The following is an 11,985-nucleotide window of genomic DNA, read 5'->3' on the forward strand; positions in this document are numbered from 1 at the left end:
TTGGTCATTCGTGCTGGCTCCTGTTACTTTTCTGCAATTTATATCATTAAATATTAAATAGATGTGACAGTACCCACTCTCTCCTATGAACCTTCAAACAATAGTAGCTTTTATGGATGGTCTGCTGAAAATATTTTGAACTAAAGGAGTCACAAGGGAGAAACTCCCATAGGCATACATTTGCAACAACTGCATGTGTATTTATAATTGTGAAATTAGAGCCAGTACCAACAAGGGGCCATTCGTGTTGATTTTAAGACCCTTTTACATTATTCCCTTTGATGCGAGACTTTTGTAATGATATAGCATTAATGAAATATGTGAATCTTTTCTTTCCATTTCCTCTACTAGAAAAATTTCCATCAACACTGGATTTTCTGATGATTATGAAATACGTTAAAAATGTGGAATTGTTTGCCATTTATTGTACTAACAGCTGGTATCAATTCTGTACTCATTGGTACCAATCATAAAAAATTACTGTAATTATCACAAAGGCTTGATAGTATTTCCTACTTAACTATGACTATTAGAAATTTAAAAGGCACAATATAATTTTGTGTAAAGAACTGGAAATCAACAAATGCCACAATCAATATTCTTTTTTTAAAATTGTTTCTGTGTAGTTGACATATGGGAGGTTAGAGTTTCTTGAATCAGGAACAATCAAAACAATTCTTTTTGAACCATTTTCCCCTTCAGATGCTGTCTCCCAATCCTTCCCTCCCATTCCCACCCATCAAATAGCCAGTTCATTTTTCACTTAGTGTCTGGTATTGCTATGGTATTTGTTTGTCCTTGTTTCATCTTTTATGTGCCCTCGTTTATCCTCTCAAATACAAACAAAATAAAAATACAAAGGGAAAAGAGAATGAAAACAGCCATAATGGCAACTAAAGAGTGTCTTCTTTCCTTTTTTGGAGTTCATCTCATAGAATGCTATTTTATGTCCATAGTTACTGAGCCTTTTCCCACTACTCCTATGCATAACTTCCTTTGTCTTCTGTTTGTTAATGGCTAGGGTCCTAGATAATTTACCATGTCCTGGTTTTATTTGCTTGTTTTGGTCATTCAGTGTGTTTACTTGTGAATTTATAGATACATTCTATTTACCACATGAGGTAAATCATGAAGCCTATGTTTCTTTGGTTCTGGCTTACTTCACTTAATATAATATTTTCCAACTCTTTTTCCATTTTCTTACAAATGGTACAATATCATTACTTCTGATGGATGAGTAGAATTCCATTGTGTGTGTGTGTTTGTGTGTGTGTGTGTATCACATTTTCTTGATCCATTCGTCCACTGAGGGACATCTAGGTTGATTCTATTTCTTGATTATGATAAACAATGCTACAATAAATACACTTATGCTGATGGCTTTAGTTTGGCCTGTTTTGTGGCTCATTGGATAAATAAATGTCCAGGAGTTGAATTGCTGGGCCTTAAGGAAGCTCTTTGTTTAGTCTTTTAAGGAACCTCCATAGTGCTTTCCAGAGTGGTTGAACAAGTTTACTTTCCCACCAACAGTGTAACAGGGTTCCTTTTTGGCCTCATCAGTACCAGAATTTGTTATGATTATTTTTCTTAATAATGCCTTTCTAACTGGAGTTAGATGAAATCTCAATATTGTCTTGAATTGTGTTTTCTTTTATGGCTAGAGATGGTGAACACTTCTTTTTTATTATATATATATTTTTTTAATTGTGAAAATACCATACAGAGGGGTTACAATTACATGGGCAAAGTAATGAGTACAATTCTTATCAAGCATTGTTGCCTCCTCCTTTGTTTCTCCTTATGTGTCTATTAGCCATTTTTTTTTCTTCCTGTAAGAAGTCTCTCTTTAGGTCTTTAGCCCATTTATTGATTGGTTGTTGGAAATAAAGATCCAGAATCACAACAAATAGAAGAAAGGCTGAATGCATAAGATTGTATCAGGGGCTGGGAAGTCGGCTCATTGGTAGAGCGCTTGCCTTGCATGCATGAGGCCCTTGGGTTCGATTCCTCAGCACCACATAAGCAAAAAGGAAAAAGCTGGAAGTGGCGCTGTGGCTCAAGTGGTAGAGCGCTAGTCTTGAGCTGAAGAGCTAAGGGACAGCGCCCAGGCCCAGAGTTCAGGCCCCACAACCAGACCCCCCCCCAAAAAAAAAAGATTGTATCAAACTGAAGTGCTTCTGCTTGGTAAATAGCAAGCAAGACAAATAGAAAGTCTAGAAAATGGGAGAAAATCTTCACTAGCTATTCATCAGACAAGGGCCTTATGTCCAACATATACTTAGAGCTCAATAGTCTTTTGTCAACTCATTGGTATGTTTTTGTTCTGCTTTGTTTTGTTACACCAAGTCTTTTTGAGAGGGAATATAGGAAAGTGTGATAGGATGCAAAGAGCAGAAGTTATATAAACTAAAGTTCTCAGTATACAATGAGAAATATTCTTATGACTCTACAGATTTATACTATAGATTAATTTATTTTCATGTTTCACATACTATGGGCTTCATTATTATAATTTCATACATGTATGGAATGTGCTTTAGCATAAAACTTTATATTTTTATTACTGAATCTTTGCCTATTTTTCTTAACCCTATATGCTTTAAAATAGTTTGAGTGGCTAAATATAAACTGGAGTCCTTCATTATCAATAGATACATATAGATATTTTAGTTTGGGGATGATGATGATAATAATAACATATGATTAATTATAACATAAGGAGATAATCTAGACATTTGAAAATAATACATAGAGTCAAATAAAATAATACCTTTCAATGTATTTCCAGAATGATTTATTTACTAATTAATTTGTAGCACAGTCATTTCTAGGAGAGAAAACACATAAAGAAAAACAGAAATAGCCAATCATTTTCTGGCTCAGTCAACTTATAGGAGATAAGTCACAAGAATTACTGGACTTGTATTACTAATTGCACAGAGGAATTGCAATATTACAAGAAAGAATTGGCTCCTTAATGAGAACGTGAAATATTCCTGAAGAATATTCTACTAGGTGTGTGCAAATCTATGATTAATGTACTCTCAAGCAGAAGCAGAGACATCCTATGTAAGAGAGACCGCACAAACAAAGCTCCAAACATGAGAAAATTTAGAGAATGACCTAGTAAAGAGAAACACAGAAGGAAAACTTTCATACATTAGCTTCTATTTCTTTCCAAGTATTTTCTGTTAAAGGCCATACATTTTCCAGAGACATCATCTGTAATGAAGAAATATAATATCTAGTCAAGCATGAATGTGGCACTTGTAATGCCAGCATTTAAGAGGTAGAGGGAGGATAATTATGGATAGGATGATAACTAGGATCTATTTGAAGATCGTGTCTTTCAAAATGGGAAGGAGGAACGGAGGAAAGGGAGGGAAGGAGGAGGAAAGGAAGGAAAGAAAGGTGGAAGGAAGGAAGGAAGGAACTGACACCTCTCATTGTTATTATAAATATGAAACTCAAAAGTAAATCAAATTACACAATTTAGGGATTAAAAACTGAGTCAACCATTGCTCTGGTCCCCAGCTTTGCAAAATCTTTTATGATTATCGAATATATTCTTCAGAGTAGTAACTTCTGAAATCAGCATATCAGACCTAGACAGATTTTTAGAAAATTTTGATTAACAAATCAGAAGGAAGGTTTTTGTTGCTTAGAAAATGGACTTTATGTATTTTTGGAGAGCCTTTGCGGGATGGATGGTATGCCTTATTAGTCATGTTTGTTTGTTTTCCATTTTGGTGCTGGTGATTGAAACCATTTCCTCTATCCCTTAACCACAGTGTTTTAAAACAGAGGTAGAATAACAAGCAGATACAAGTGGTCTAGAAGAAAATTCTCTGTACTCCTTAAATGGCTCATTTAACTCTGGAATATTTGACCCATTTTACACACAGATTTCAATCTATATAACAGGATCCTGCGTTAGACTTATAACATTAAAACATATAGACTTATAACATTATATCCCATACCATGTGAAAATCCAGAGTGCACCTATTTTTTGTCTATTACTATGCAGTATGTTTGCTTGAAGATTTAGAGGCACTTTTAGTTAGCCCAAATGAGGAAAAGCATGCAACCTATGTTTCTCTCCTTGGTCTGGCTTAATATATATCTTTTCCAAGTCTTTCCATTTCCTTACAGACAGCACAGTATCATTCTTTCTGATGGAAGCATAGAATTCCATTGTGTATATACACCACATTTTCATGATCCATTCAACTGCTGAGAGGCATCTGGGTTGATTTTATATCCTGGCTCTGGTAAGCAATTTTGCAATGAGCGTGGTTGTGCTGGGAGCTTTCATCAGGACATGAAAAAATTTTACAAGACCCTAGACATTCACATAGAACAAAGGAGGATATTCTTCAGAGAGGATCAGGAAGGCTCATTAGCTATGCTTATACGATCATATAAATGATGTTTATTGACATGAACACCAAGAAATGGAAACACGAGAAATCATGATGTTTTTCTCCTTCTGATTTTTCTCATAGGTCACCATTTTTGCTTTCGGTAACTTTTGTCTTCAATGTAAGTTAATGTGTTGTGGAGAGGTTAACACAGAACACAGCAATGGTAGGACAAACGACTAAGAAAAAGAAAGCAGTGATACTCACTAAGTACTACACTGAAAATTAACTACACAATTGTGGGGAAGGAGGGTGGGGAGAAAAAAACAGGGAGAAAATGAGGAAAGAGGCAACAATGTCCAAAGAGAAACGGACTCACCACCTGACTTATGTGACAACCCCTCTGCATGTCACCATTACAATAACAATTAAAACAGAGTGCTTCTATAGTTCCTTTCTGTGATACCTCTATTTAAATCTATCCTGGAAACACAAGGAGAGAGTGTAATAAAGGAAACTTTCTTTATCTTAATTGTGAGTGTGACATTCGCCACCAGACCTTCCCCATAGCAATTTTCATCTCCTTATTCCTCAGAGTATAGATGAGGGGATTTAGCATGGGGGCAATCACAGTGTAAAACATAGAGATTTCCTTATCCTTATTTTTACCACCTGCAGGGAGGATATAGATATAAGTACAGGGCACAAAAAATAGAACCACAACCATTATGTGAGAGCTACAGGTGGAGAGAGCTTTGCGACGTCCTGCGGAGGATCTTGTCCTGAGGTTATATAAAATGAGGACATAGGAAGCTAAGAGCACAGTAAATATGGCAACTGTTACTGTCCCAGAATTAGCAATCACTAAGATACTAACAACACGAATATCTTTGCAAACCAGTTTCAAAAGAGGTTTAATATCACACATGTAGTGGTCGATCACATTAGGACCACAGAAAGGCAAACTGAGAACCATGAGCAACAAAGCAATAGAGTGCCAAAATCCGAGTCCCCAGGCCACGGCGATCAGCATGTGACACCTCTTCCGGTTCATGATCATCATGTAATGCAGCGGCTTGACAATGGCCACATAACGGTCAAAAGCCATGCACACCAAGATAAAAATTTCCACACCTGCCAACCAGTGGTAAGTGAAGAGCTGCGTCATGCAGTTGTTCAAGGAAATGTCTCTTCTTGTGGCAGCCAAGTTCCTGATGAGCTGGGGAACTACAATGGAAGTAGAGCAGAGGTCCATGAGGGACAGGTGGCAGAGGAAGTAGTACATTGGCTGTTCCAGAAGATGGCTGCAGCAGATCGTGAGTAAGATGATGCTGTTTCCCATTAACACTGCCACATAGCAAAGCAGGAACAAGAAAAAGAGCAGTAGTTCTGTTTTCTTACTTTCAAACAGCCCTGTGAAAACAAACTCTGTGACATTCTGTTTTTCCATGAAGTCAAGATGAGTTCTACAATCCACAGAAGAAATTTAAGTTATCGAATAATAGAGTATAAGACATCTTTGAAAGAGTTCTTTAAATTTTGTTGTTAGCTATACTTTAGCTTAAACATAGTCATAGCAAATTTATGATATGGTTCACCTCATTATATATATATATATATATATATATATATATATATATATATATATATATATGATTCTGTTTATTTAGGCTGTTCTGAGATTTAAACTCAGTAACCGGGTCTTATTGTGCAAACACTGTACAACTATACCAACACTTTCCATCCACTTGGCTTCCCTTTAAACTTCTTTGAAACATATCACTACACTGCTAATGATATATTATGCAATTAAAGCATCTTTTATGCCCAACACTTTCATAAATATTATACACCTAAGAAGTTAATCAAGATTATTTTCTATTGCACAGTCTCTAATTTCCACACTACTGAAGATTATTGAATTTTATTTCTGTATTACATATAATGTATCAGTAATATCCCAGTCTCACTGCTGACGTTTCATATATGATATGATTAATATGTACAGTTTAACTGGAAGTTATCTTCATGGGTACAGAAAATGATCTTTCAAAGACAGTTCTGATGCTTCCCATAGCTTGTTTCTCCAAGGTCACAATACAGTCTCTGAAAATACAGGGGAAAAAATAGATTGAGGCAGCAATGTTTCACATCTAAATACAGAAATATAGTTCTTAATAATATTATAGAAAAACTTCACTTATTCCTAAAAATACTAGACACACACTTAGCGATATCTCCTAGCATAGAGGAAACACTTCGTAAATGTGCTCATTTTCCATGACATATTAAAGAATGTAATAAGATCCTTACACCACTGCCTGCTCTTTGATCCCACCATCAGAACACTACAGATACTCTGACCCTCTGGATATGGTAGCAAAGTGTGATTGTGTTGAAATCATCTTCTATCACCAGTATGTACTGATTTCAATAAATTTGCATCCCTACAATAGTATCCATCCACCTCAGATCCTCTGTGAATCTCTTTGTTTCTAGAGTAAACAATTCATTCTCTGAGATTCTTCATCTGGTTAATAGTGTAATGTTGCTAATCTCCTCACCTTATTCAACCAAAGCAAAATGACTTCATGTAAATTATGCTTCAGAAAAAAAAATCTTGTAAATTCACAGCACAGACCTTTCCTTGGCTTAAATGGTTTGGACAAGAACAAACTCACTAATAAACACTAACATTGTCACCCATCGAAGATGTCAGTTGTTAAGAATTTTGTGTTCTGCCACAAAAGAAGAAATTGAAGAATGCATTAAAAACTGTCAGAGGAATATTGATAGACTTTCAAATTATCATTTAGTTTCCCCTGAATGTCTTACCCTTAAAAAGAAACACAAGCAGACATATTACAGAACTTCTCCATTTATAGATTATTAGTCAATGTAAACATCAAATATTCTACCTTAATTTTGGAAAAGAATATCTGTTAGTACAAATTATTATTTCTGCTGAGATTTACAATATTTTTGAAATGTTAAGTTGGTTCTCCATGCTGACTCCTCTTCCTTCTCTGCTATTTATAATGAAAAAGTAAATCCTGTGGAAACACCCAGTCTCTCCCATGAACCTTCAAAACAGAGAAGCTTTTATGGACTAAAGGACATAAGGAGACACAAGGGATAAACTCTCCTAGGCATACATTTGCAACAAATGCATATGTATTTATAATTGTGAAAGTAAAGTCAATACTAATAAAGTGACTGTAGAGGTGGTTTTAAGGACCCCTTTCATTTATCACTTTGGGATGCAATACAAGGGGTACAAGACTTTTGTAATGATGCATCATTGATGAAGTCAATGAAATTTTGGTTTCTCTTTCCTCTTATAGGAAAATTTCCTTCAACACTGAATTTTTTAATGATTATGGAACATTAAAATGTGGAATTATTTATCATTGATTGTACCAGTGTGTTAATAGCATGGATCAATCATATTCATTGACACTCATCACCAAAATTACTGAAATTATCATGGAAGATTAAAAATATTTCCACTTTATTTTTTGTTGGTTGTGGGACTTGAGCTCTGGGCCTGAGCGCTGTCCCTCAGCTCTTCAGCTCAAGGCTAGCACTCTACCACTTGACCCACAATGTTACTTTCAGCTTTTTCTATGTATGTGGTACTGAGGAATTGAACCCAGGGCCTCATTCATGCAAGGTAAGCACTCTTCCACTGAGCCACCTTTCCAATCCCTTCCTCTTATGAGTATCAGAAATTTAAAACCCATACACACCATTTGCATGAAGAGTTACTAATTGGTGTTAATGGCTAAAAACTGGGAAATGCCACAACAAACATTCTTTTTCTTTCCATTCTTTTGTTTGTTTCTGTTTTGTTTTTTCAAACCTTTTCTTTTCAATAAGAAAAATAGGAAAGGGTAGTAGGATGCAAAGAGAGTAAGTTATAAACTATAGTCCTTAGTTTAGAGTAGGAAATGTACAAGTCTCTACATGCTCATGGTATAGATTTATTTAGGTATCTCTATGTTTCACATAACTGTGGGCTTCATCATTATATTCTCATACATGTACAGAAGGGATTTTGGCACAAAGCATATCAAATTTGTATTTCTGAATCTTTGTCCAATTTTTTAACCCTATATGCTTTAAAATATTTTTGGTGGCTAAGTATAGGTTTAATTCCTTCTTTATCTGTAGACACATTAGGGGAGTATTACGGTAGTATTAATATATGATCACCAAGAAAATAAGGAGATAGCCAGGTGTTGGTGGCTCATGCCTGTAATCCTCAAGCAGCTAATATCTGAGGATCACAGTTCAAAGCCAACCTGGGCAGGAAAGTCTGTGAGACTCTTTTTTTTTCTTTCTTTTTTTAATTGGGAAAATACTGTACAGAGGGGTTACAATTACATGGGCAAGATAATGAATACATTTCTTATCAAGCATTGTAGCCTCCTCATTTGTTTCCCCTTCACATCCCTTCCCATCCTCCCCCTGCACTCCCCATCCAATCCTCCGCTTTCCCTCCCCACCAAAGTTGTAAAGTTCGTTTTTGACATAACGACTTGTACTTCTCATTGTTGCAATGGGTCCACCTGTATCCCTATTTAAACAATTTGGTTTTCCCCTTCCCCTCCACAAATTATACCAACATCAAATACAGTGAAAGCAGAGGTTATACCATGGGGGAGGGACATACAAAGCAACAAAGAAATAATCTTATAAATGTGTTAGAAACAATCGCATGAAAGAAAAAAAACATTTGAATACATATCTTAGGGTTTATTTCCCTAACGTCACCTCATCTGACCTTTTCTGCTTGACTCATACATATACTAGTTATTGCAAGTCTTATCTCCAATAAAAACCACTAGAAAATGGGAAATGGCACTGTAGCTCAAGTGGTAGAGTGTTCGCCTTGAGCTGAAGAGCATAGGGACAGCGACTGAACCCAGAGTTCAAGCCCCATGACCGACAAAAAATAAATAAATAAAGAGATACTGTATACATTTAAAAATTGTACATTGAGTCAAATAAAATATTCACTTTCAGTGTATTTCCAGACTGATTTATTTACTAATTAATTTGTAGCACAATCATTTCTAGGAAGAAAAATATATAAAGAAAAGCAGAAATAGCCCATATAATTTTCTGACTCAGTCAACTTTTAGGATATAAGGCACAATAATTATTGTAGGTGTATTATTAATTGCACAGAGGAGTTTCAATATAAGAAGAAGAAAGGATTGGTTTGGTGATGAACCGACTGTTTCATGGACTTGTGTAATATGTAGCATAGAAGCAGGGGTGTCCTATGTAGGAGAAACAGCACAAAGCCCCAAACATATGAGAAACGTTAGAGAATGACCTCGCAGAGATTACAGGGAGGAAAAGTTCCATACATTAGCTTCCACTTTTTCCTAGGATTCTTTGTAAAATCTTTTCAATGAAGAAATATAATACCTAACCAGGCATAACAGTAGTCATCTGTCATATCAGCATTCTAGAAAGAGGCAGGGTGGCCCTGAGTTGTGTAATAATTGGGATATGTTCCAAGATCTTGACTCATAAGCAAAAAGAGAGAAAGAAAAAAGATAACAACTCAGAAATACCTCATGACACCAGTACTATACAACTAAAACTCAGCATTAGGACAAACTTACACAATTTAGAGATTAAAACCTGAGTCATCAGATGTCCTGATCCCAAGCACCCCAAAACCATTTAATATCATAAAACACATTCCACAGAGTCATGAGTTCTGGAATCAGGAAATCAGACTTGAACCGATGTTTGGGAGATATTTCTGACTCACAAATGAGAAGGATGGATTTTTATTGCTCAAAAACTGAGTTGCATATAATTTGCTAGAAGGGAGGATTTGGAGGATGGAAGATGTGCCTTATTTGTCATGTTAGTTTGTTTTCTATTTTGGCATTGGTGATAGAAACCATGTCATCTACATCATAACCATGCTTTCTAACTCAAAGGGAGAAGCCCAAGCAGTAAATGTGCTCTACAAGGAAGTTTCTTGCACTCTTCAAATTGACCCATTTATATCTGGATTATCTATGCCATGTTACAATCAGTTTTCAATTTGTATTATGAGGTTTTGCTTCAGACTTACTACATGGGACATTAGCTCCTAACATGAGTCAAAAATCCAAAAAGAGTACCCTAAGTTTCTTTTAGTGGTATCTCTATATCCTAGAAACACAGGCTGAGAGTATAATAAATTTTATTCCTTTATTTTCATCTTGAATTTGACATCCGCCACCAGACCTTCCCCATAGCAATTTTCATCTCCTTATTTCTCAGAGTATAGATAAGAGGATTTAGCATGGGGCCAATCACAGTATAAAACACAGAGATTTCTTTATCCTTATTTTTACCACCTGCAGGGAGGATATAGATATAAATACAGGGCACAAAAAATAGAACCACAACCATTATGTGAGAGCTACAGGTGGAGAGAGCTTTGCGACGCCCTGTGGAGGATCTTGTCCTGAGGTTATATAAAATGAGGACATAAGAAACTAAGAGCACAGTGAATATGGCAACTACCACTGTCCCAGAATTAGCAATCACTAAGATACTAACAACATGGATATCTTTGCAAACAAGTCTTAAAAGTGGTTTCACATCACACATGTAGTGGTCAATCACATTAGGACCACAGAAAGGCAAATTGAGGACTATGAGCAACAAAGCAATAGAATGCCAAAAACCAATTCCCCAGGCCACGGCGATCAGCATATGACACCTCTTCCTGTTCATGATCATCATGTAATGCAGCGGCTTGACAATGGCCACATAACGGTCAAAAGCCATGCACACCAAGATAAAAATTTCCACACCTGCCAACCAGTGGTAAGTGAAGAGCTGCGTCATGCAGTTGTTGTAGGAAATGTCTCTTCTTGTAGTAACCAAGTTCCTGATGAGCTGGGGAACTACAATGGAAGTAGAGCAGAGGTCCATGAGGGACAGGTGGCAGAGGAAGTAGTACATTGGCTGTTCTAGGAGATGGCTGCAGGAGACTGTGAGGAAGATGATGCTGTTTCCCATTAACACTGCCACGTAGCAAAGCAGGAACAAGAAAAAGAGCAGTAGTTCTGTTTTCTTACTTTCAAACAGTCCTGTGAAAACAAACTCTGTGACATTCTGTTTTTCCATGAAGTCACAGTAAGTTCTATAATACACAGCAGAAACTTAATTTATCTGATGTTATTCAGATTTATTACAATACAATGGGGAAACAAAGGAGGAGGCAACAATGTTTGATAAGAAATGTACTCATTACCTTGCCCATGTAATTGTATCCCCTCTGTACAGTATTTTCACAATAAAAGTATGCAGCTGTGAAAGCCTTCCTTAATATTGTGGCATTATATACTTTGATTAAAAGTAGTCATGGCAGATTTATGACATAGTTCACCTTATTATTGGTTTGTACATTAATTTATCTATTTATTTAGGCTGTTCTGAGGGTTAAACTCACATACTAGATCTTTCTACAAAAGCACTGTAGAACTGAAACACATCACAGTAATTCTAATGTATTTGTGTCATTAAAGCAGATTTTGTGTGCAAAACTTTCATAAATAATTTACATGCTTTTAATTCTCATAATGGGTTCACCTACTTA

General features: G+C 36.0%; 2 protein-coding genes across 2 annotated transcripts; both read right to left on the minus strand.

Moving 5' to 3' along the window:
* Positions 1 to 4,887: 4,887 nt before the first annotated feature.
* LOC138833699 (olfactory receptor 4P4-like) lies at positions 4,888 to 5,814 on the minus strand. The gene has a single exon (XM_070031990.1). It carries the CDS (start codon positions 5,812 to 5,814, stop codon positions 4,888 to 4,890), a length of 927 nt encoding a protein of 308 aa, XP_069888091.1.
* A 4,778-nt stretch (positions 5,815 to 10,592) lies between these two features.
* LOC138834202 (olfactory receptor 4P4-like) lies at positions 10,593 to 11,513 on the minus strand. The gene has a single exon (XM_070032952.1). It carries the CDS (start codon positions 11,511 to 11,513, stop codon positions 10,593 to 10,595), a length of 921 nt encoding a protein of 306 aa, XP_069889053.1.
* Positions 11,514 to 11,985: the final 472 nt, after the last annotated feature.

Source organism: Dipodomys merriami, unplaced genomic scaffold (assembly GCF_024711535.1).
Source record: "Dipodomys merriami isolate MVZ:Mamm:240054 unplaced genomic scaffold, mDipMer1.0.p SCAF_21, whole genome shotgun sequence".
Taxonomy (NCBI): domain Eukaryota; kingdom Metazoa; phylum Chordata; class Mammalia; order Rodentia; family Heteromyidae; genus Dipodomys; species Dipodomys merriami.